The sequence below is a fragment of the Rhizophagus irregularis genome, chromosome 14 (genome assembly GCF_026210795.1).
Source record: "Rhizophagus irregularis chromosome 14, complete sequence".
NCBI lineage: Eukaryota > Fungi > Glomeromycota > Glomeromycetes > Glomerales > Glomeraceae > Rhizophagus > Rhizophagus irregularis.
The window spans coordinates 2137575-2163839 of record NC_089442.1 but is presented as its reverse complement, the minus strand read 5'-3'; the positions used below and the strand labels follow the sequence as shown (position 1 = coordinate 2163839).

The 26265-nt window shown below is 26.1% G+C and overlaps 8 protein-coding genes across 8 annotated transcripts; 4 read left to right on the top strand and 4 right to left on the bottom strand.

The window, feature by feature from the left end:
- Positions 1-1200: 1200 nt before the first annotated feature.
- On the bottom strand, positions 1201-1700 carry OCT59_006152 (uncharacterized protein; the record flags this gene model as incomplete). Its single annotated transcript, XM_066141080.1, has 3 exons — positions 1201-1260; positions 1327-1463; positions 1637-1700. The coding sequence occupies 3 exons, from the start codon at positions 1698-1700 to the stop codon at positions 1201-1203; spliced, it is 261 nt and encodes an 86-aa protein (XP_065997908.1).
- Positions 1701-10544: 8844 nt separating this feature from the next.
- OCT59_006151 (uncharacterized protein) lies at positions 10545-11695 on the top strand. The gene is made up of 2 exons (XM_025318823.2): positions 10545-10878; positions 10956-11695. Exons 1-2 carry the CDS (start codon positions 10699-10701, stop codon positions 11658-11660), a joined length of 885 nt encoding a protein of 294 aa, XP_025175141.1. The 5' UTR covers positions 10545-10698; the 3' UTR covers positions 11661-11695.
- Positions 11696-11747: 52 nt separating this feature from the next.
- Positions 11748-13513, bottom strand: OCT59_006150 (uncharacterized protein). The gene has a single exon (XM_066141078.1). The coding sequence runs from the start codon at positions 13461-13463 to the stop codon at positions 12168-12170; it is 1296 nt and encodes a 431-aa protein (XP_065997907.1). The 5' UTR covers positions 13464-13513; the 3' UTR covers positions 11748-12167.
- Positions 13514-13762: 249 nt separating this feature from the next.
- Positions 13763-15126, top strand: OCT59_006149 (uncharacterized protein; the record flags this gene model as incomplete). Its single annotated transcript, XM_066141077.1, has 4 exons — positions 13763-13765; positions 13923-13968; positions 14225-14278; positions 14384-15126. 4 exons carry the CDS (start codon positions 13763-13765, stop codon positions 14509-14511), a joined length of 231 nt encoding a protein of 76 aa, XP_065997906.1. The 3' UTR covers positions 14512-15126.
- Positions 15127-15608: 482 nt separating this feature from the next.
- OCT59_006148 (uncharacterized protein) lies at positions 15609-17225 on the top strand. The gene is made up of 2 exons (XM_025318821.2): positions 15609-15991; positions 16109-17225. The coding sequence occupies exons 1-2, from the start codon at positions 15902-15904 to the stop codon at positions 16883-16885; spliced, it is 867 nt and encodes a 288-aa protein (XP_025175138.2). The 5' UTR covers positions 15609-15901; the 3' UTR covers positions 16886-17225.
- A 219-nt stretch (positions 17226-17444) lies between these two features.
- Positions 17445-20325, bottom strand: OCT59_006147 (uncharacterized protein; the record flags this gene model as incomplete). Its single annotated transcript, XM_025318820.2, has 13 exons — positions 17445-17725; positions 17796-17835; positions 17920-18048; positions 18119-18147; positions 18220-18259; positions 18329-18449; positions 18510-18752; positions 18838-19028; positions 19109-19188; positions 19287-19494; positions 19572-19715; positions 19951-20138; positions 20223-20325. 13 exons carry the CDS (start codon positions 20323-20325, stop codon positions 17445-17447), a joined length of 1797 nt encoding a protein of 598 aa, XP_025175137.1.
- Positions 20326-20812: 487 nt separating this feature from the next.
- On the top strand, positions 20813-22739 carry OCT59_006146 (uncharacterized protein; the record flags this gene model as incomplete). Its single annotated transcript, XM_025318819.2, has 5 exons — positions 20813-20885; positions 20962-21132; positions 21199-21333; positions 21409-22300; positions 22373-22739. The coding sequence occupies 5 exons, from the start codon at positions 20813-20815 to the stop codon at positions 22590-22592; spliced, it is 1491 nt and encodes a 496-aa protein (XP_025175136.1). The 3' UTR covers positions 22593-22739.
- OCT59_006145 (uncharacterized protein) lies at positions 22607-25816 on the bottom strand (the record flags this gene model as incomplete). The annotated part of the gene is made up of 8 exons (XM_025318818.2): positions 22607-24118; positions 24211-24236; positions 24311-24819; positions 24907-25109; positions 25197-25278; positions 25354-25474; positions 25575-25610; positions 25679-25816. The coding sequence occupies 8 exons, from the start codon at positions 25814-25816 to the stop codon at positions 22774-22776; spliced, it is 2460 nt and encodes an 819-aa protein (XP_025175135.2). The 3' UTR covers positions 22607-22773.
- Between the last annotated feature and the right edge of the window lie 449 nt (positions 25817-26265).

Here is a 26265-nt window from a genome sequence, read left to right as displayed (position 1 = left end):
AAGCTAGGAGTAAAAAATCCCTCAATAAAGCTTACTGTTAACAAAATGGCTTTAGGTAGAGAACAAAAACTTCCAAATTCAGTAAAAATAGACTGATCTAGAATATCAGATCCCAATGATCATTTTGTATGGGGTGATCTACTGTGTATATGTACTTCAGGTAAAAAATTCTTTTATGTTGAAGTTTATGAAGCAATTCGAACTTTAGTTGCCTGTATTCAAAAAACTTCACAGATCTGGATACTCAAGCTTAAAGATCCAGAAAATGGCCTTCAATTTCGATATGACACCTAAAGCGAATCTTATTTAAATTTGGAATCGATATAATCAAAGCATGGAAGGAAGTTAAAATCGTTGATAAGTGAAGGTACAGCGTAACCTGAAAAAAATGTCCCGAAATGACGCAACTTGACTGAAATTGAGTGTGGCGCACATGTGATGGATATTGGATAGTGCGTGACGAGTAGGATTTTGTTACTAAAATTTCTAATCAGATAAGTATCAGATACTTATGAAAAATGAAAACAAGGAAGGGTGTGACGCCGGTGATAAAAATATCACGTGATTTTCGGTTCGAAGAAATGGTTGTTCATTGATCTTGCCATTTTTCTTTGACTTTACTATCAGCTATAAGAGTTTTATGTTCTCGAATTCAAGGGAATAATTTTACTTTAAGATTTACTTCTGACCAGATTTTATCACCATTAACCAATGCCTGAGCAAGATTATTTTCTTGTAATAATTAATCACCCGTGGACATACACGCAAAAAATTATATGTAGACTGCAAAAAGCAATAATTTTTTAGTTTTGAATTAAAAATACATATTTATAAAGCTATAAAATTTAATATAATATATTAGTTGATTTCCTCTAAAGTAATATAAAGCAAATTATCAAATTGCAATTTGTCATATGTCGTATACTCATATCATATTCTGAAGCTATATATTAAAAACAAGAGCGTAATCTTCTAGTTCAACTATACGTTCACCAACTTTATTTATTCGGTAACAGTGTGTCCAACGTCCAGAACGGCTGGATTATTTCTGTCGTGTCTCGACCTATATTTGAGGAAAGTTAGAAACACTGCAAATATTTTTAATAAATATTAACAATGCCTAACATTAACTAACCAATCGACAATCGTACAAGGTATTCATGCAGTCTCCAAGTTGGCGACTACTTTGAAAGGAGAAAATTATACCAGCATTAAATTCTCATTGCCACCATGAGTCGTGATATAGTTAATGAGCGAACGCTAAAATAATTTTGTACATATTAGTTTAAATCAACAAACAATGAATAGCAAACAATGTAATAATACCTTCGTTTGATTTCTGCCATTGCGAGGGAAGGGTACGGTCCAATCAATGATAACTGGATCATCAACACAAATTTGATCAATAACTTCGAGAAGAACGTCCGAGTATTGTTTTACAAAGTCAGGAATAGCCCTTAAACCTAAATGGTAATGAAAAAGATTGTTAATGAAATGTTCTGAACTTTTCATTTATTAGTCCGGAGCGAAGCGAAGGACTGTGCACGATAATGAAAAATGTCCAGTTGTCCGCCCGCTCAAAAATTGAGTCTTATACTTGTGCTCTGGACTCCTGTTTCTAGTTTGTATAATTTACCTAAGTTAAGAACTTTAGCAAGCTCTTTTACTTCGTCTTCGGACCTTCTGGAACTCGTAGTCATGAAACTCAGTAGAAAAATATTTGTAGAAAATCAACAAGTTAGATTTTTTATTAAGAGGATATGGTATTATTTATACTACGCGTCATATCAATTATCTTTGAAACTTTGATGTCAGGTGAGTATCAGGTGATTTTACTGATCAGAGACCCGTATTAAAATCACAAATTTTTATCACGATAACGGAAAAAATTCCGTTTTATTCCATAATAGAGCAAAAATTCTGAATTATAAAAATGAAATTTTCCTGGGTCTCTGGCGTGAACCGTGAAGATATGTGAGCAATAAAAAAAAATAACCCGCTGTACTAATTCGTTTTTACATCTTTACCTGTATTCTAAGAATCAGAACTTTGACTTTGATACGTTATCTGTAATATATTTATCTGCTAATTAAATGTATATTATAAGGTTATTGATTATAGATTGAACTTTTTGGATGCTAGACAAACTCCAGCATAGGTAAAAATCCATATTATTGGCTAATTTATTCAATTAATGTGTTACTTTAAAAAAAGGAAAAAGGGCTTACTATAAAATTGGTAATACATCGCAATAACAACTACTCAAATTTTTCACAAAAGTTCAACAGTCTTCTCTCAACCAAGATCCAGTTTCAGTTCAAATAGATCTGATTTTAGGTTAGACTTCTCTTAATAGTAATAACAAGAGGTTTTTGTAGGTATTTTATATAAAGTTTGAAATTTTATGATTAAAATTTGTATTAATAGTAAAAAGCTTTTTGTAGAAATTTAGTCCAAGTATTTATTATATAATAATCATTATATATATTTCAAATTATCATTAAAGTTTAGTTTATTAAATAGCATAGACAAATTAAGAAGAACTATTAGTATAATTTGTATCATCCAAACTTCAAAGTTAATATAATATTAGAATTTTTTCTTTAATAACAAAAAATCTATATCATAAAAGCTTTTCTTCACATAAAGGATAATAGAATAGAAGTAATAAATGAAATTGCTTCAAGTATTTATAATTATTGTAAAAGTTCAGTTATTATTGTATAAAATATTTTTCTTTAATATTTATATGATAATTTTAATAAATTTATTATTATATGATAGAAAATTATTGATTAGCAAGTGTGTGAAATTGCTGATTAATAGATGGATTTTTATTTATGCTAATTTTTCATATCCTTTTTGAAATAACAGTTTCCAGGTTTTAGTCATACTATACCTCAATAAGAAAAATTCCGTTATCTAGACAAATACATTTTCAAATTTTTTGACATCTTTATACTAGCTAGTAATATAAAAGTAATAAAACTGATGCTGAGGCAGCTGAGCCTTTACATTTCTAATGGGATTTGATATTTTTGAAAGAAGACATTAAGCTCTAATCCATTCATAAAAAAAGGATGATATTGATTATAAATTTCTCAATGATTTTCATTAAGAATTTTCTTAGCTATCTGAATACATCTAGTCTGGAATTAATAATTTTTCTTAGATTCTGATTTTTTTTTTAAATTCATTAATATCATATTTTAATTTTACTACTTTAACTTTAAGCTCATAAATCTCAATATTATACTTAACAAATATTTTCAGCATTAGTATTTCTTCTACCCTTCACTAACTTTTCAATTTTATTCTCAAAAACTTAAATATATAATTGATAATATTTTATACATAACAGGAAGTATTCAATATTATTGGCAAATGTAAAAAATTTGCTTTATTAATATATATAGAAATAAAATAAATACAAAAGCTTAAAATTTTGCCTGTAATTCATATTAAAGTCTATTCTATTCATTTCACTGGTCAAAATGCTAAAAATCGGCAAAAAAATGGCTTGAAAAGCAGTGGCTATTTTTGGTTATTTTTGGCTGTTTTTGGCTATTTGCGAATTAACCTATACTATTTGTAAATAGTTTATACAAATTTGCGAATCATTTATGCAATTCGTGCCATTTTTTTTGCCTGTTTTTAGTTATTTGACGTGTGTTTCTATTTTACCTATAACCCATCCTTTATAATCCACCTTTTTCTCTTACATGATTTAAAAAAAAAATAAAAATGTCAAGACTTTAATCATTTTAGTTTTTATTAAAAAAATAATGTAAATATATATATATATATAATGTTTTACATGAAATAAATTTTTCTTTTAAAGATTCAATTTGATTTGAAATTGATTTGAACTTGATTTAAACTTCAAAAAATATTATTTTAGATTCTAGTAATCTGATTTTAATGATCTTTTTTAATCAATAGCTTTTGTTACCCTGGTTAAAATAAAAAAAATCATTAAAATTAGATCACTAAATTATACATGCTATCCAAATTATTTTGAAATGCTATAATTATAATTTGAAATGTTGTAATTCATTTAGTTTATATGTAATTTACTATATAAAGTACCAAAATAATTTGGGAGCTATAATTGAATTTAATAGGATTTTACTTATAATTATGATAACCCAGAATAATTTGAACAACATATATATAGGACCCTGAATAATACTAATACAACTTACAAATAAACTTTAAATACTGAAATAAAAATATATTTTATGATATAATTCTGTCAATATTAAAGCTAGAAATGCGATTTTACTATCATTAGAATTCTCTTATCAAGCCAAATTTAATGATATAAATTTTATTAAAATCAAATTACTAGTTATATTAAAAACAAGAGTATGTCAGATAATGAAATTTTGAAAATACCTCTGTAATACACAATTTTTGAAAAATTTTAATATAAACTTTAAGCAAACTTAAATGTAAATTGTATCAGTATTATTTGAAATTCTACAATAGTATACATTTATATATATATCTTTTATCAATAAATAAAGGTTTAATTATTACTATTTTTTTTATATTGCAACTTATTTTTAATTGACTATTTATCATATAACTCTTATATTACTTTGAGTCTAATATCGAATAAAAGACTTATTTACAATAGGGTTTAAAATTTGTGCACACCTGCGCATGCCACTGGTAAAAAAATGATTTATCCTACACATATCTTACACATATTGGGTACTCAAAATGTAGAAAATTATACACAAATAATACACATATCATACACATATCGGGTACTAATATATATATCATATATATATCAGGTACCTGATAGGTATACTATATATATAAGTACCCGATATGTGTATGATATGTGTATTATTTGTGTATGATTTTTTACATTTTGAGTACCCGATATATGTAAGATATGTGTAGGATATGTGTAGGATAGACCATTTTTTTACCAGTGATGTGCGCACCCCCATAAATATATTATATATAAAAGTCAAAAATGACATTCTAAACCCTTCATGGCTCATTAAGTAAAGTTGTAGAATGGGCAAAAATACGCATAGTAAATAAAATTTTAAGGCTCTATAATATATACGTAAGAGTTGCGGTATGAATATTTAAAAAAATTAGGATTTTACTAAAGTCACGTGATAATTGATGATCAACAAATTTACTATATAAAAATTACCAAAAATGGAGGGGTGCGCACATGCGCGGGTGCGCACAAATTTTATTTCCTTTACAATAAATATCAACTATTATTTTATATTTTACAATCAATTCAAAAGAAAATCTTTCTATTATTAATGATACATATAAGTATTTATTATTTATTTGATCTATATTATATGACAATTTTCATTTAATAGCAAAACCAAATAAAGTTAAATACAATTAACTTTCTTATAGCGAATTTTGATATAATAAATTACGTGATGCTTAGCTAATAAAATATGTCAATTTTTTCTTACTATAATGAATTAATCAATTAAATTTTTAAATTTTTCATTAACTTATTATAATGAATTTGAGGTGTAGAATAACTTCTTTGCTATATTAAAGGTAAACTATATGCTAAATTCTTTGGATTATTAAAAAAAGTTATTAATTCAGCTATTAAAGCTAATATATACTAGAAGTTGTCCAAAATATTTAAAGTATTTCTTTATAAAATATAGATTAAAATCAATAAAAATCAGCAAACAATAAAAATTATATTACCTATATCAATAATTCAAATATTACCAAACATAAAAGATATTTACCAAAAAAGTTATAATTAAATATTAAAAAAATCCTTTTTTAAAAATAAACATATATTAAAAAATAGCTTACAAATTAATATTTATAATAATAAAAATGCAGAAAATATAGAAAGTAGTAAAGGGTGTAAATGTAAAAGATGCAAATAGTATGGATATTATATTACAACTTGTCAGACTGTATATTAGAATATATTATTTATTAAGTTTATTGAGTTTGTTGATTTGTTATATTTATTGTGATAATGTTTATTAATTTTATTATTTTTGCTATTTTATTAGGATTTAGGAACTATTTAGGACCATTAAAATTATTAGGCTATTAGGTTATTAAAAGTATTATTAAAATAAGTTGTTAAAATTATTATATCATTAGGTTTATTAGGATTTGATTCCAAATAAAATAGAACTTTATTCTACTGCTATTTTATTAGTTATGTTAAATATTCTAAAGCTGAATTTATAAAAGTGTTCATTAAAGTTTGTCAAAATTTACTAAATTTTAAAGTATTTTAAGTATTTTAAAGTTATTTAGATTTTATTAGAGTTATAATTTTTTTCAATAATTTATTAATTTGTTTAGATTAGATCTAAATTATATTTTTGTATTATTATATGATTTATATTAATTATGTAATCTGTGTTTTGCATACTAATGTATAAATAGAAATAGTCTTTATAAAAATATAAGTTTATAAAAAAGTATAATTATATATAATTATATAGAAGTTTGACTGTATCTTATTTATTTTTATATAATATTATTTAAATTATTTCAAGTTATTTTAAGATATTTTAAAGTAAGTATCTCAGATATTTTATTTTATATATAAAAAACTAAAATAATTATTTATATAATTTTAACTAAAATTATATATATTAATTACAAATATTTAAAATAAAAATATATAATATTGCACAGGAGCAATTTATAGAATGGGGAACTGGTTTAAAGTTTTAATAGATTAGCTATATACATAACAGATATTTCTGTACTTTCATATAACTAATAAACTTATGAATTGTATTACCTTGCAAAAAAAAAATATATAATATTATTATAATTTAAATCTTTTTTTTTAAAAAAAAAATAATATTAATTAGTTTAATTTTTTAAATTTAATAAAAATTCATTAATAATATTTGTTAATAATTTTAAAAGTAATTATTATAAAATATAGTTAAATATATAAAAAAATTATATAATAATTTAATAGCAATATATTTTATAAAATAAATTACATTTGTATTAGTGTTTGGAATCAAATATATTCAAATATACTCGAGTATTTATTTAAATTTATAAAGTGTATTTGAATAATATTCGAATAAGTTAAATTTCCTTTTATAGTAATAATTTACATAATTTTTAGCCTGAATTATGATTTTAACTCAATTAAATTTAAGGATTTAATGGCCAATTAGAATTTTAACTATACTATATCTGGCTAAATGAATACTCAAATAACCACTATGCTTATTCGAATACTCGAATATACTCAAGTTATTCGAATAACTGTTATATGATTCCAACCACTAATTTGTATTAAAATTGGATGCTAAAATACTTTGATTATAACAAAATGTTGATACTTTTACTAAAATTTTAAATTAATTTAGATTTTAGCAATAGTTAAAATTTTAATAATAGTTTAAAATCAAATTGCCAAAATTTTAGATTATTACCAAAATCCAAAACTGTTGCTAAAATACTAATTTATTGTTAAAAATTACAGATTATTATTAAAACTTAAAATGGAATACCAGAATTCTAAACCTATTAACTGTGTAATAAAGGTATTTCGATTCTTAAAATATAATAATTGCTAAAACCTTAAATTTTAAATTTGTCAAAATTTTAAATTGTTATTAAAAATCCAAAATTGATGATAAAATTCCAAACTATTATTAAAATTTAATTCTAAAATTTGATTGGAATTTTAAAAAAGTTTTAACATTTTATTATAATTAAAATATTTTGGCAAAAGTTTTAACATTTTGTTATCCAAAATATTTTAACATCCAACTTTAATTTGTATTATAAAATTATATTATTATATAGATATTAAGAAATTATTACTTTAATAATAAAATAATAATAAAATAATTTTTTTCTTTTATAGTTAATTTTTTATAAATTTTTCTGTTAGTTTTTACAGAATTCTACTTACTTATAAGATAGATTACTTTCAGGTTTAAAGTAAAAATCATATAAAATTCTTTGCAAATTCTACTATAAAAAGAAATTTTATATTATATTGTTATAATTTTTAGAAAAAAATAAGGTAAAAATCATTAGTAAAGGACTAATTTTCTAAGGTAATCTTTATTATAAATAAGCGAAATCCTATTTTTATACTAAATAAATTAAGAATTTTTACAAATATATATAGTAATTATTTTGCATTGGATATAACTTGTAGCTATTTTTTTTATTTTAAAAATCTTATTTAGATAATAAAAATATTAAAAAAAATATTAATTTTCAAATTTTAATAAATAATAAATTAAAATAATAATAATATATTAACTAGTAATTTAGTTAAAATAACTTTATAAATTTTTTTTTACTAGGTTTTATAATTTATTTTTTTTTATGTAAAAGCAGTTTTAATTAAAGGATGGTCCGTTAGTTAACAGGTGTGCATGATCGGCAAAAATGAAATGCTGTGTTCTTTCAAAGTAAAGTTTATGGGTAAAAAACTAATACTTTACAACTTTGGGAATATAGAAATATAGGTTTTTGCATATCATTTTGTGCAATTTTTGGGATAAAATAAAAAATAAAATTTGTGCGACAGAAATTGTTAAATTTGCTGCATTTTGAAATTTTATATAAAAATTGCACATCAAATTTGTGAACTTTTTATTATGACAGATTATACATATTTTCCATTTAATTAATAGACATATAACTATATTTTTAAATTAAAATAAATTTATAATTATAAAACATAATGAATAATTCTAATTTTTTAATAGACCAAAAACTTACTGATTTTGCTAAATAAAAATTTAAAAATAACAAAAAATCTAGTTTAATAATCAACTTTTTAACATTAACAAAAGTTGTTTATTTTGTCAAACTGCACCTATAAATAAAGTTTTAAAGGTGATTCTTCAATTAGTTATCTATCCCATTTTTTACTATGGAAATAGTTTATGTAAATTATATATAAAAGTCACGTGATTTACTGCAATGCAGTAATTTTGACGATCTCTGTTGCACAAATTTTATTTTTTATTTTATTTGAAAATAACTCGAAATGATAGGCAAAATCTTCATTTTTATATTTCCAAAGTTGCCAAAGTATTAGTTTTCTATTCATGGACTTTACTTTGGAAGAATATGGCATTCCATTTTTGCTGATCATTTTTTCTTGTTAAGTGATGAATCGTCACTTAATTTTAATTAATATTTGATATATAGTTAATGATTGGCAAATTTTCAAATTTGGTAAATATGATTTTTTTTATAATATTAAATTAAAACTTATTTATATAAGTTTGTAAATTTCACATTATTATACTAGTAAAATATTAAAATTATTGGAATATAATATAAAATAGAAAATAAAATAGAAAATAAAATAATTGAATATGTGAAATTTTCCTATATTTAATATTAGACATATATTTTTGAAAGATTAATGTTTTTAAAAAGATTGGAAATATAATTTTCTAATAAAATTATTTGTATTAGAAGTTTTCAACTAAATTTTTAAATATAAATGCATATTACTGCTTAATGATATAAATAGCAAACTATTTAGAATTGTTTAACTTGCTATAGTAACAAAAGTAATAAATATTTAAGCTATTATAAAATTTTCTTAATTGTAATAAAATTCTGAACATTTTTTATATATTAAATAAAAAATCACATTATATTTCAGTAAATATTAAAGTTAGAAAAACAAAATTATTATATATCATTAGATTTCTCTTATTAAAAAGTACTTAATGGTATAAATTTTATTATTATTTAACTAAAAAGTTAGGGGTATATAGTTTAAATACCTCTAAAATAAATAATTTTTGAAAATTTATATGATTAATAAGTAAAAGTATAACCTATATATATATATAGATTGTTTGAATTCTGTTGTAATTATTATAACAAATAAGTTTGAAAGATTGGCCTTTTCAATTACTGAAATTTGTTTGAAAAGTATTAGTGTATCTGATTAAAGTTATTATTAATCATTATTTTTTTTTTAAAAACAAATAAAAAAAAATAAAAATGGTTTAACTTAAATATGTAATATGGAATTATAAGAAATATAAATAGTTTATAATTGATTGCAAATGTGCTTTAATTGATTATTTGATTGATAACCTACATGTACTAAATTTCAGAAATTTTTTTTAGTAAGTAAACATATATGACATATTTCTGATGAGATCATCGTTGAAATGTATTTCGTTTAGTTTGATTACGTATCACTAACTATAAATCGGGACCAAGCAATGAATATAAAGTAAATGCTATGAAACGCGTAGTTTTATTATCCAAATAGTTATAGATATGTCGTTCCGTTCTTACATAGAAGATTACTCATTCATCATTAATAAACATTCCACTATAGTTAAAGGCTATATAAAATCACTAGACGAATTTTAAACACGTCGAAGTATTATTGACTTAAAAGAATATTCTTTATGTGAGACATTTAATCTCGTGGTGGGAATCATTACCGCATATACTAGATGTTGATCTAACTGTGTTCAAACACGAAGAATTAGCTAAAAAATAATATTGAGATAAATAACATAAATTTATCTTTAATTTTCTTATGAGAAGTGACCATTAATTTTTTGACCTTTTAAATTAATTGGTTATGAAAGCGACCCTACACTTCCTTGATACTTTTCAATTATGGTTATATTAAATGATCAACTTATGTAACTTATGTAATACATTAGTAAATAAATTGATATTATGCAATACACACCTTTAATTCATTTTTTTTCTTCCATAAATTTTTTTTTCTTTTCAAAAATTATTTTATTTCAATATAAGAAAATCTATCTAATGTCGAATTCAAGTCAAATGGATATTGATGATAAATTTGGTCGTAATTACGAGAAAAAAATCGTCTTAAATATTGGGGGCGTAAAGGTAAATCGTAAAAAAGAAAAAAAGAAATAAACAGAAAAAATTTTATTTGTTCATTAATTACAATGTATAATATTTAGTACGAAACATTTGCATCGACTTTAGTAAAATATCCAAACACACGTCTTGGTAGAATATTCGAAGGAAATGATGAAAATAATCGATCATTTGTAAAAGTTAAAGAAAATGAATATTTCTTTGATCGAAATGGATACGCTTTTAGATATATTTTAGAATGGTATCGAACTGGTAAAATATTATTATCTATAGGACCTAATGATTCAAAAAAAGCATATATAACAAGAGAAGAATTAGCGGTAGAACTTGAATATTTTGAAATTCCGATGGAAAATTTAAAAGATTATTATAATAATAATTTCATTAAAAATACGACATTAATTCATAAATTAGCAGCAGTTAAAGTTGACGAATTTATTTCAGCTTTAGAAAAATTAATACGTGAAGCCATGGGTCAATTTTTAAATTTTATTGAATTAAGATTTTATAGAACACCTAAATATATGAAAGAATATTGGGCTAAAAGTGAATCTATAGGAGTTTCAAATTTAACTAAAATTATGAAACCTTTTAGTGATGCTGGATTTTCTATTATAGAAAAATTTGGTGATGAAATTGGGGATTATCTCAGAAATAATATTATTGGAATTGACTGGAATTGTGATATTTGTGATCCTGGTGATAGAGAATATTGTGTTATAATTATAAATATCAAGGAAAAATATCCTAAAACTGCTATTCTATCTTATACTAAAAGATTGGCTTAATAATAAAATGAACTTCATACTTATGACTTTAACCTAAATTATTTAAATAATCATATTGATAAATCCAATCATTATATAACACTTTGGGATATTTTATTTATATAAGAAACATACAAAGAATGAATTTACAGTATATCGTATTAGTAAAGAGTGCATCTTTTACTTTATAATGATAATTTGTTACCGAAGCCATAGTCATAAATTGGCGAGAACTGTCAACTTGCAATTTCCATGTGGAATATATATCAACATTACTCCTACAGTCCTACTTTTTTGCTTAACTGAAAAAATTTTTTTTTTATTTTATTTTTTTAAAAAAAAGTCAATATAAAAAAATATTACGAAATTTTTTTTTTTTTTTTTTTTGAAAAAAAAACAGCTTCAATAATAAATATTACAAATAGGAAAATTAAAAAACTACAAGAAATTTTTTTTTCTTTTTGATAAAAATATTACAAAAAAAAATGTATAATGTGTTAAATCCGATTATATACTAAATTAAAAAGTTTACATTTGACTTTTTAATAAATTCTCAATAATTTTTTCAAAATTATCATCTTGTTTTTCCAATTCAGCTTTCACCAATTCAGCTTTCACCAATTCATCCTCGAAACCCATACTTTTAAGTATTTTAAATCTCTCTTTATAAACGATCTCATCAGTTGTTCCTTCTAATGTTTCTTCTGTATCTGGTGTTTCCCCCTCGTCTAGTATTTTTTCTCTTTGTTCGTGATTATCATAACTATCATCATAGTGATGATGATGATGATTACCATGGAATCGACGTCCATGATGTCCATGATTTCCATGATATCGGCCTCGGCCGCCTCTTGGTGGCCGAGCCGCCCAAGGAACTGGAGTAGATTGTGGTGGTTTTGGAAAAGCTCCAGGAATTGGCGGTGGTGTGAGAGAGCGAAATTCAGAAGTTGGAAACACATTAAAACTATGTCTTGTACATCCAGGAATTGGTGGTGTGATAGGACGGTTTAGGAAATTTTTATTACGCTTACGTGACTTCATGATCGGTTCACGAAAAGAATCTAACTGTCGGATTTGATCCATGATATCCTTAATACTTGCGATAAGCTGAGGATTCTCTTTAATAGCATCTTGATTTTGTTCAATAATCATTTGAAATTGTTGAAGATCAACTGCAGAATCTTCTTGTGGTTGATCTTGTTCCGAGGGAGTACTTTCAATTGTTTCAATTGCTTCAATTTCATTTATAGGTTTAGTCAATTTAAGTGAATTGAGTGATTCGAAGAATTCATCGTCCAATAGATTTACTTGACGTGTTTTTTCCTTTTCATCTTCTTTCTCGGAGTTTTCATCCGTTTTATTTGATGTTTCGTTTTCAGTTAAATCACGTGAATCGATCTCAATAAACTGCGGCTCTTGAAGCTCTTGATTAGTGGAACTAACTATATTCTTTTGTGAAACATTCTCTTGTAAACCAGAAATATCAGTCGTGGCAGAAGCAGCTTCTTTACTTGGAAGAATATTTCTACCTTCAAGCACCCAAACTTCATTACCAGAGTCTTCACTATCACTTGAATCATCAGAAGTTGAAAATTTCAAATCAAATTTGACGGTTGGGGCGGAAGAAAAAATTTCTTGAAGTTCTAAATCAGTTGAAAGTGTAATAACATCATTATCCTCGTCAGTATATGAAAGCGTGAAAGGAGACAATGCAGGAATATTGAAGAGAGTGCGAAGTTTTGCTTCTAACTCAATCCAAGTAGCGTTAGAAGGAAGAGTAAACCGTCGAACAGCTTTTTTATGGATTACTTTGATGTTAACCATTTTTTATTATATAAAAAATTGTTTTTGTCGAGAGAGGAAAATAATACAGTGAGAAAATTGGTACCAAAGAAATAACCCATATTTATACAATTTTATATTGTGTTGTTGTTATACAAACCGGTATTGCCCTTTTATTTATTAGAATGGACATATTTCATAATTCGAATTTGAACACGTAACCACATTCATCATCATTTATGATTGTATGGAGTTTGATTGATACATTGCCGAAATGTCCGATAATTTCTATACAGAAAAGTTCAAATGTGGCTTACTGCGCAGTATACACATTTCTGAAAATGGTAACGCCGATGAAGTGGCGTTTCTGTAGTCTTGGCTCGTCACTCTCGTGATCCAACCAATCCCGATAGTAACAGAATATATATCTGATATCTACGTAATTTCCTGTTTTTTAAACATCTCGGTCTTCTGAAAATTGCGTAAAATTTCACTCAACAGAGTAATACGAAGAACTTATTTTTTGGTACTGAGTACAAAACAGCTTGTATGTACTATATAAATTCTGAAATTGGAGCGTGTTCATGTATTGTTGATGCGTACCAAAAAGTTGTCTTAAATATTTCTTAAATATTTCTTATTACTAAACTAAATTCTATTCCTCCGTTGACTTGTATTACTAATGCTTATACAATATATAACACCCGGTAAGTAAAGTGTCAATTACTCATTACATTTATCAAATTAAGCGAGTAAAGTTTCGAGATTACAAACGATATTATCTTTAGGTTATGTTAATGAAGGTATCATTACGTATTTCAAGGTCAAAAGTATTTATACTTCGTTTACAAGTAGGAGTGAGTTTTTTTTTATCTTGTTCGCTGATTTCAATGTGTAGAACCAATTGAGACATTTTTACGACTTTTCGATAAATCAATATACAAACTGAAAATCTTGGATAGATAACCAAGCGAAAAAGAACGAAGAAGTTGATATTAATATGTTGCTAGAAGAATCAAATCCGACTATCAAAATGCTAATACAATGCTATAACGCGGCAAAATCAAAACTTTTACGATCTAAATCGTGACCAAGATTCTATATTAATGTTAAAAAAGTGGTACACACGCAGGTTGAAGCTAAAATATCTCACCATACTATTTCCGGCAGAATTATATTTGTTATTCTTATTAGCGAAATCTAGTATTTATCAATTTCTACGGCGTAAAATGAAAAAAGGTGATGCTGAGCGCGTTCCTACAAGTGAGGGAAAAGAAATTTGGATCATAATGTTTCCTCGCCCGAAAAAAGAAACAAGGCCAAATTAATATGTCAGTCCTTTTCTCCTATAACATTTATAGTGATACCATAACGAGATTATAGCGTTTTATTTATCAAAAACTCGATCTATTGGAATCTGAAATTAATGATTTGCGGATTTAATGAATTTTATTGATTTTTTTTTATTTGTACATTTTTTTATAAATGGACAATAAGTAGAGTTCTTGTTCGAATAAATTCGGGTTTTACGCGTTTTGATTCACCGTTAGTCAAAAAAAATACTGTGGTACAGTTGCTCGTATCGTAAGTATATTGCTAAAAAAGTGTCAGGGGTAATTACGTTCTTCACGTGATGTCAGACGAGTTCTTTAAATGTAAAAAAAAAATGCGTGGTGTCAATTAAATTCTTTTTTTACCAATTTTGAAACTATTAAGCCGTATTAAATTATGAGAAAATATTTTACCAAAATTACACTTACCATAGGTTAATAACACCGAAGTTTTGAAATTTATTTTAAAAAAAAAAAATTATTTTTTTAAAAATTAAAAACCTTTAAAGGCAATAAAAATACATACTTCTTTATTATAATCTCCTTAAAGGTTTTTTTTCTCTGTTCCGAGAACTTAGGAGTTTTATTTGGATTAAAAACACAGTTTCAAAATTAAGCGTTTTCTTTCTTTTTTTTCTTTATTTGAAACGTTATTTGTACACGTGGGACCATAGATGTATTAATAATTTTTAATTTTGTGTACAAAATTTGGCCAATAAATAATTAATTAATTTCAGCCAAAGGATCTTCCGCAGTTAAATAAATAGCATAACCGGATTCGGTCGGATCAGATTCGACCTTTCTGATACCGAATTCAGTAATGAAAATTGCCCTCGTAAGCTAGGTGGGTAAACGACGACCTCTTTATGAATGGATAATTTTTAAGCATAACACTATTTAACAAATAAATTTACCGATAAACTACTCGATAGACTATTTTTATTAACATTTTTCAAACCCGGATTAAATTGTACCACTAAAAAAAATTCATGCAATAAATAAATTGGAATTATTTTTTCCTAAAAAATTTTCCATTTTATCTTTAAATAAAAGCATCCCTTTTCAATAAAATATTCGGGGACCTCAAAACGAAAAAAAAAAAATTTCCTATAAAAGGTAGAAACGTACAAAAAAAGGATCATATTCATCATGTCTTCTAAAAATAATAACATTGATATCAGTGAAAATTTAAAACGAAGTAGTGAACGTACAATCATTTTAAATGTTGGAGGAATCAAGGTAAACAATCAAAAAAAGTAAATTAAAAGTTTATTTATTCATTTATTTATTAATTGTATTTACTTTATATTGAATGTTAATCTAACATTATAACTTTTTATATTAATTTATGATTAGTATGAAACATATGCTTCAACTTTAACAGAATATCCAGATACATTATTGGGAACAATTTTTCAAGATAAAAATCGAGCAATGCTTCATCCACAAACTGGTAATATATATTTTTTTGATAGAAATGGGTATGCATTTCGATATATAATGGAATTTTATCGTACTGGTAAATTATTATTAAGTGAACGTGATAAAGATAAAGTTACTTTTGTAACTCTTGATGAAATTGAAAAGGAAATTGAATATTTTCGCATTCCTGTAACTGAAGGTAGTGATAATGATGAATATGATGATGATGATTTAATGCTTGATAGTCAATCAAACGACAAAAAAAAAAATCACAATAATCCTGCTCCTGCTTCTGTTTTAATACATAAATATGCCGGAGCTAAAGTTGATCAATTTATTAATGCTTTAGAAGAATTAATTTATGAGGCCATGGGATGTTTTGAAGAGCGAATTGAATTGAAATTTTTTTCAAATACTTCTGATGTTGAAGCTTACTGGAAAGAAATTGAACCTGCTTTAAAATTCTATTATATCATGAAACCATATGGTGTAATAGGTTATTGTATTCTAGATAAATTTTCTAAAGAAATTCAATTGTATTTCGAATCTACAATGCAAAGTATTTCTTTTCAATCTATCCAAGTTATTGATGAGCTTACTCCCACAGGGAATTACGGAAATTATTATAAAATATCTATCAACATTAAAGATCGTTATGATAAAGAAGATATTATAATACATACTAGATTAGCTAATTATAGAGTCAGTTAGATGTTGTCTTTTTTTATTAGATAGTTAATATAAAACACAAACATTTATTATTGTATATTAATCAATCAAAGTTCATCATTTAAAGTGTGTCATGACATTTATAACATTTATGACTTTTTTTGTTCATTTAAAAAAGATATTTATTAAAGTAATCAATTATACTAATAGCATGTAAGTATAAATTTATTATTAATTATATTATAGTAAAAAAATCTTATTATGATTATCAACCTATTTATATACAAAACAAAAATACAAAATTGGCAATTCTTTTCCTCCGTTGTATAATTTGACCGGTTGATTTGCAAAATATTTTGTAATTAAACCGTAATAATACATGTACACAGCATATTTGTATATGTAATGATGAGTTTGTGACTGATTATATAATAATCATTTATGGTTATAATTATAAAATAACTATAATATAAATATAAATAAGTTAGTAATAAATTTTGTAATTATTTAACTATGTATTAATACCTATAAAATACTTTTTACAAATAAAAAAGTCTTACCATTTAAAAACTAATAACCTTATATTTAATTTCTTTATATTTCAGATAACTCTCATATCTCCTTTTTCTTTATTATTCTCATTAGTCATCTTTGCTGTTTTTGCTCCAAATTGTATAGCTCTTTTCCATAAAAAACTTGCATTAAATAGTCCCAATTGTCTTGCTACATGGCGTAGTAAAAGCTTTTCCCCAATCCCTCTTTCATATCTCATATCTGCTTTAATATACATAGGTAATGAACACAAAAAGGATACAACATTTGATGCAAGATAAGGGAACCTTGATTCCTTAGAATGAGATGATATTATCCTATCATCACGACCTAATAATAATCAAAATAACAATTAAATAAGTTAATGCTATTAAAATTTTATTAATTATGCATTATTTACCTAAATTCCTAGTTGAAATCCTATCAACATCTAATTGAATCTAATAGAACATTTATTTTATAAAAAAGAACCTTATTTAGCTTATTTTAAAGTAATTAAAAGATAAATAAATGTTTGGTTTTACCTCTTCAATTAACTTTTTCCATCCATGTTGTTTAAATGCTTCACGATGTCTTGAATATCCTCCTAATAACTCATCAGCTCCTACTCCAACAAGTATAACTCTAGCTTTACTTTCATAATCAATCATTATCTAAAAGAAGAAAAGAATAAATCAATAAAGCTTTTATTTCATATTTAAACAAATATTAATAATTAATAACCTCCGAATCATCTAAACTAGTAACTTGACCTACAAAAAAAAAAAATGACGTAATCATATTAAAATCTTATTTAATTATTCAAATAAGTTTATAATACAAACCCTTTCCACGAACTGCAAACCAAAAAGCCATTGCTATACTCTATTATCAAAAAAATAAGTAACATATAATCTTTATTTATTTTTGTTTTTCTTTTTTCTTTTAACTTACCAAATCCATGATTGTATCTGATGGTGCCATTAATTCTATTATTTTAGGTTTAAAGGTGCAAGCCTCTTCAAATGGAACATTCACTTCCACAAAATTCCATTTACGATTAGGAGCTATTTTTCTATTTATATTTAAATAATTAATAATTTTATTTAAAAAAAAAAGATTTTATTATTCATACCTTAATTCTTCAACTCCTTGTCTTCCGGTTAATCTATCTGGAACGTCATAAATAGAATTATCTTTATAAGAAATATTTGTCTTTTTATTCTTTTTTATTTGCTGAATTCTAGGATTTTCAAATCCTACATTTAGTAGATCTATTGCTTCTTCTTTTGGAATATATCTATCTGCTAAAGCAGCAAGACAAATACAATCTAATCCTCCAGAAAACATAATAGCTACTCTAGCATCTTGTATTGATCTAAATAACATAAAAAATATAATAACATAATAAATATTAAATCGAAAAATCTTTGAAAAATAAAGCTGTAAAGTTAATCATTTACCCTACACGTGGAATATCTATAATACGTCGTCTTACAGAATCTCCTAATTCTTCAATTAGCCTATCTATAGCATCTTGAATTTTAAGTGATATGGCTGGAATATAAGAATTTGATAAATCTGATGAAGCTGGTAACTGGGGTAAATCTTCGGGATTTGGAAGAGTGTCATTTACTTTACCAAAAGGCAAAGTCTAACAATTCGAAATAAGGTTGGTCAATTTTCGTATTAAATGATAAATTTAGCCAAATTAAAGAATAATAGATTCCTTGCCAGTATAAATGATGAATCATTATTAAATGGACTATTTCCTCCATGCCATTTGTAATGTACCAAGAAATTATTAAATGGTTCTTTAGTTATAAGAATAGAGAAGGTATGATGAGTCAATTACATTATATATATAATAAATTAAAATATTTTTTTTTTAAAAAAAAACAAATATAAATACCCCATGAGGTCGATGACAACATTTTATCCAAATCTAAATAGAATATGCCATTGGCTGAGACTTCGGCAAAATAAGGTGATTTTGACATTTGTGAAATTTTACACCCCACAGATGTTAAAATAAAATTGTCTTCCTCAGAATGTAAATTCCAAAGTAAAGATCGTCTCCCTAAACAATCTCGTCCAAACCATAATCTACGTTTTGAGCTCTACGTCCAAAAATAATTATTTTATAATTTAAATAGGGAAGAATCGAGGACAAACAAAAGGCAAACACAATATTAACCTGCCAGTATATAATTGCATACGGTCCCTCAATACTTTGAAGGATATGAAGTATTCTATTCTTTTCTTCATTATCATTCTCAATATTATGGCTCATTTTCAAAGCAGCGAAGAGATATTTTGTATCGTTTTCTCCGGGAGGAATCTAATAATCAGATTTAGATCGGATAATTTAAAGCTTATTTGTAACGAGTCGTAAATCTATAAGCGTTTTGCAATAAAAGTATGTGACATATAGAGACATGTGATATTAGATCGTGCGAAACAACATTAACCCAACATATAACTATATATTAAAATGCGTTCTTTGAATCGAAATACATACGGATTTATTTAGATGATCACACCTTTCTATTGCAAAGAGCCAGAATTTATCTTACCTCAACTCCATTAAATATCTCTCCGTTCCATAGTAACACGTCTTCTTCATCGTTATCAGTTAAAGGTTGCTTAACAATAGAAGGCCCTCGTAAATGTAAAACTGCGCCAAAAAATGTTAAATAGACCGTATATAAAGAGGAAGACTGTGATTGGATTGATTTAAACAATTCCCCTTGACTGTCCGGTCCTATGATAAAAACGCATACATCAAATACGTAGGAGTTAAAAGGACGATGTTATCAATCAATCTATAAGCAATTATTAAATTTACCACGCTGATTATTTAGAATCATCAATTGATTCCACAATTCCTTGTGAAATGAATCATTTGTGAAGGATTTTTTTAATTGTAATCGAAATAATATACCACACATCTTATATATAAAAATTTAATGATAAACAAATGTTATTGCAATAAAGATTCAAATTTGAAAAGAAAGTGGATAAAAAGTTATGTATGATTTATTTATAATTTAAATTGGATAATCATCATTATACATAAAAATGAATTCCGAAAGTTGAAAAGGGGATTAACCATATCAAAAAAAAACTTAGAATTTATTTAATTATTGAAAGCTGCATGCGCCACGATTTACGTTTGACACATTTTTCCCGCCATTGTTGCATATCATATGATTATATGATTGATATTTCTGAATGACCATTATAATCATTTACGAGCATGCAGCGTAACCATAATGCAAGAAATTACGTACTCAGGTATATAAAGATATATAAAGCATATTAAAACGGAAAATTCTTCCGCGTTTCAAATTTTTTTTTTTAATTATTTTTACAAATTTGTTGATTTGTGATTGATTCATATTTATTATTATTAATCCTTTTTTTAGTTTGTATAAGATGAGTATACCCGAAAATGCTTCAAAACTTAGTCCGGATGAAATTTATGATAGACTAAAGGGTTGCATTTTTGGTATGTTATTTTATAAACTATTATTATAACGCATAATTCATTATCATTAATTAATTGATATACCCTATAAATAAAGGTGCTGCACTTGGCGACGCCGTAGGTTTAGCCACTGAGTTTTTATCAAAAAGTAAAGCCAGAGAATTATATGGTATCGGGCCAATATCATTTGGATCAGATAAAGGGTATGAATTTCACAGAGATTATCACCGAAGAAGATGGGATGATGGTGATTGGACTGATGATACAGGTATATATTCTTTGTAATATCTTACTTATAAAATAATTATTATTATTAATATTTGAACAACTTTAGATCAACAACTTCTTATAATTGATTCATTAATTGCAACAAATGGGTTATTCAATTCTCGTGATTTCGCGCATCGATTAAGTAAATGGGTTAATAAAGGATATCCAGAACTTAATAACAAACCACCTTTTGGTATAGGTAGGGAAAGGTTTGATTTCATAAAAATAATGTATTCGAAATGAAAATTTTCATATTTACTAAATTTTATTAAAGGGAAAACTGTTGGAACCGTTTTGAGTCATTCCAAGTTTGAAGCTAAACCTCATCGTGCATCATGGGAAGTTTGGGTTCGATTTAATCGTAATATGGCTGCCAATGGTGCACTAATGCGAACTGCTGTATTAGGTGCACCATTCTTTTGGGATGAGAAACAAGTGATAAAACAAACCTTACAGGCAACGAAAGTTACTCACGCTGATCCAAGATGTTGTGTATCAAGTTTAATTGTAACAAATTTAATTTCAAGATTATTAAAAGATAATACACAAGATATCTTACCTGACCTAGATGATGAAACAAAAAAGGAGATATTAAAATGGACACAATCTGGAAATCCGGATAATCAATCGGATTTGGATATTGATTCAGAGGATCCTCCATCTGTGATTAAATCGCGTCACGTAAAAAAGAAAAGTATTATTGGTAAAATAATCAATAAAGTTAGTTCAAAAGGAAATAATAGTGAGACTAATTACATAATAAGGAGAAATAGTGATAAACTAAAACAAAATAATCCCCGTGAAGTTGTCAAAATTCCTGAAAATCCACCTCCTGGAATTGATACGTTTGGAGCTGATCCTGTTATGTCTGCATTTGTTCGCTCCGTTGTGGAACGTTATAAATTTATTACTAATTCAGTTTCAGTTGAACAACAACCCGAGAAGTCACTTACAAATTTTCAAGTTGATATTGGTGAAGAAGCTCTTTTAAAATATTGTTTTCCTGACAATTTAGCATCTCTTGAATTAGATGAAGGTTCTTCAATTGGATATGTTTATAAGTGTCTTGGATCAGCATTATACTGTTTTACAAGAAATTTGAATCAACAACCAAGTGAGGGCGAGGCTTTTAAGACAATTATAACTGAATTGACTTTGGAAGCTGGGTAAGAATTGGGACTTTAATTTAAATAAAGTTAATAATTTTAATTAACTAACTAACTTCATAAATGATCTAGTGACTCTGATACAAATGGTGCTGTCGCTGGAGCTTTGTTGGGCGCTAGAATTGGATATGAAAAATTACCAAAATCTTGGGTAGATGGATTAAAGTTTAAGTCATGGTTAGAAGATAGGGTTAATAGTCTTTGGACTGTAGTTTCTGGCAAAGAAGATTGGGTCGAAGTCGATGATTCATATAAATCTATTGATGTTTCGCAAGGTTTAAAAAAAAAATGAACATGGTATAATATAATAGTAAATTCACAAAGTGTAATATATTATATTATATACTTCACAGTTTATATTAATTTAAGTACTTAGTTTACATTAAATTTTTTTTCTTTTAAATAAAAATATTTTAAACTATGGTATATTGATATAAAAGTTTTAAAAGTGATTATTAGAATAAAATTAATTTCTATGAATTTAATGATCTTCTGTTCAACGCTCTTTGCCTTGCAGCTTCAATATTTTCTAATTTCTTTCTCTTCTTCTCTTCTTCTTCCATTACATAACGTTCGATTCTATCCGATTCTATAACTACACTTTCATCATCACTATTACTTTTATCGTTTTGTTTTTCACCACTCTCATTATTCAAATTTACAGTTTCTAATTTCTTAAACAATTTAATTTTTTCTTCTACCCATTCAAAATTAACTTTGCTAACAACTTTCATTAAAGCCTTACTAGTATATAATACTGAGTGATACATCACCCAATCCAGATTATTAATTTTAACAATTTTATTATCAGGATGTAATGCTGATGTAGGTGAGATATGTAAAGCCAGTAATGAATTATTAGAATCCACAATTTCATTAGTATGAACTTTAGCTGAGGCATAATGATAAAATACCGGTCTATGTGGATGCCTTTTTGCTAAGTGAATATAATATGATGTAGAAAATGATTCCAAGATTTTTGAGACATCATACTTTCTTGCCTTTGTCTCATAATATGATCTTTTACTACGCTTTTTTCTATGGATATCTTCGCCGTCTTCTCGATTCTCTTTCTGTCTACATGAAATTATTGGAATTTCATGTTTTTGCATTAATTCACGTAATTGATCTCGAACACTTTTGGCCATAGATAAAGCCCGATGATTAAAATATTTATCTCTACACCAATCTTTATCATATCCACTATCACGATATCCTTCAAAAATGTTTAGTAATGTAATGTAATCACCTGAAGGATGATAAAATTCTTTTCTCTTTTCATTCACTTCAAATAATTTTTCTTCATTTCTTGGTGAGAAAAATACTTCTTCTACCGATAACATAGCTACAATTGTTGAAACTTCTTTACTACATTCAAATTGTCTTGCACTTGCTACCAAGACTCTTGATAAAAATGGATTTAAAGGAAATATACACATTTCATCTCCTAATGGCGTTAATTTTCCATTTTCATCGATTGCCTCCAATAAAAAGAGTTGTTTTAATGCATTCATAACAAGAATGTGATCTGGCGGATCAATAAATTCAAACCGAATAATATCTTTAATTCCCATTTTCTTTAAGCTCAGTACCGTACCAAGCAAACTACTTCTTTGAATTTCTGGTACCGTCTCTTCTTCCATTTGTTCAAATGATTCTCTACTATATAATCTAAATGCCTTCCCTGGAGCAGTCCTTCCTGCACGACCCGCTCTTTGTGTTGCTGCAGCTTTTGATATTGGCACAACTAAAAGAGCATCCATCCCTGTGCTTGGGTCATATGTTTTCTGTTTAACAAATCCAGTGTCTATGACATACCTATAATGAAATATAGGAAGTGTTAATATCATAATTAATTGATTTTTGTTTTTTTAAAGAAAAGATAATAAAAACAATAAAATTATATGTACTTAATTCCGGGTATCGTAACTGATGTCTAAAAACAATGAAAACTTTTGAGTATTATTAAATCCATAGTAACTTTTTCAATTTATAAGTTAATAATTTTACCTGAGCAATATTCGTTGCAAAAACAACTTTCCTAGTACCTCTAGGAGGATCTTCAAAGATAGCTTTTTGTTCCATGGTTTCCAGCGTAGCATGAATAGGATAAATAACCAAATCCTTGATTTCATTATAATATTTTACATCCTTTCTATAATTTAATTCTCTTGCTCGATCATCAAGATCAAGACACGCTTTCTCTATCTCATATTGTCCTGTTAAAAAAACTAAAATGTCACCGGGTGGTTCTTGAGTATGAATGTATAATGCTGTATCAACGGCTCTTTGAACATATGTTGATTTTAGACTAGAAATTTTTGCATCTCTATGATGATTTATTGCTACATCATACGTTCTACCGGGAATAATAAAAATTGGACATTCATTAAAAAAATCCGAAAATTTTTCAACATTTAAGGTGGCAGACATTATTAGGATTTTTAATTCTGGGCGTAAACGATATGTTTCTTTTAACAACCCAAATAATACATCAGTTTCTAATGTCCTTTCATGAGCTAATTTAAATTATTTTTAAAGAAATTAAATTATTAAATTATAGAAATTGAAGTCAAATAAAGATTATCGTTAAATATTAGACTAACCTTCGTCTATAATAATTATGTCATAATGTTCTAACCTAGGATCAAGTGTTGCTTCCCGTAATAAAACACCATCTGTCATATATTTCAATCTAGTCCTTGATGAAGTACAATCATCGAATCGAATACAATATCCTACTTCATCTCCAATTCTTGTGCCATGTTCTTCAGATACTCGATTGGCAACAGTAATCGCTGCAATACGTCTAAATGAATAGATCATCATTTAGTAACCTTTTTTTTTTTGTTTTTTAATAAATAAAACGGAATTAACAAATATTAAGTAGATTTACCTTGGTTGAGTTACTCCTATTAATCTACAATCTTCAAAACTCTCCAAAATATATTGAGGAATTTGTGTTGTTTTACCGGATCCTTTATATTATATCGTTAAATAATTAAAAATAATATAATAACAAACATAATAGTGGTAATTTTTCGAATAATTACCAGTTTCTCCAATTATAACGAGTAGATTCTGACTTTTTATTGCATCAATAATTTTTTGTCGAAATTGAAAAATCGGTAGGGATTCTCTTTGTTTAATAATCCTTTGACTAACCATTTTTATCTTATGCAAATTAAATCATAAAGAAAAATAAAAGAAGTTGTTAGAAAGGCAAATTAAATCTTACTTGAATATTTGAATAAAAAGAGGGAAGAGTAATTACCTCCAATTTCTGCTTTTGATCTCGTGGTGAATATCTCTAAATATAATCATGTGACTTATGACGTAATTTAAAATCGTTAGAATTTTAAGTAAGGCCTTGTGAACGAAGTTGCTATCACATCTCTCGAACCTTTCACCAAGTCCGATATAATCAAGATGGGATAAGTTCACTGGCACATGAAGAGCCATTTTATATGAGTGAACCCATAGAGGGCTTCCTTTAATAGTTGAGACTTGACTCATTTTACATATAAATGCCTCAAGCACTCCCTAGGGACATATGTACCCATCAATGCCTAATGTGTTTCGACTCTACACTTTGAAACATGAATCAACTTCAACATTATGTACATATGTATTACTTTCTAACACAGTTACACCAAGGGTACTCACGTGACCATTAATGCTGCGTTCTTGGCACGTTAAACTGTTAAAGAGGTCGAGTTCCAAGGGATCTGGATTCTAGACTTACTTTTTATGTTTTATAACATGTTGTTGTGTTTAGCATCAAAATAAATAAAATATAAAAAAAATAATATGAAACACAAAAAACAATTACGAATCAGGGTTCAAGGGTTATCGAGTCACTATCAGAGGAAAACAATGAATTTATTCACGCACCTATTAATTATCGTAACATTGAATTCTTGGCTAAATTTAATTTTCGTGCTTCCAATTGATTATGAATGTTA

Excerpts from the sequence above, each read along its gene's own strand:
- OCT59_006148 (XM_025318821.2), top strand. The coding sequence starts at position 15,902 with ATGTCTTCTAAAAATAATAACATTGATATCAGTGAAAATTTAAAACGA. Across the intron at positions 15,992-16,108 it reads TAAATGTTGGAGGAATCAAG|TATGAAACATATGCTTCAAC; the intron begins GTAAACAATCAA and ends ATTTATGATTAG.
- OCT59_006151 (XM_025318823.2), top strand. The coding sequence starts at position 10,699 with ATGCAATACACACCTTTAATTCATTTTTTTTCTTCCATAAATTTTTTT. Across the intron at positions 10,879-10,955 it reads TAAATATTGGGGGCGTAAAG|TACGAAACATTTGCATCGAC; the intron begins GTAAATCGTAAA and ends TATAATATTTAG.
- OCT59_006150 (XM_066141078.1), bottom strand. The coding sequence starts at position 13,463 with ATGGTTAACATCAAAGTAATCCATAAAAAAGCTGTTCGACGGTTTACT.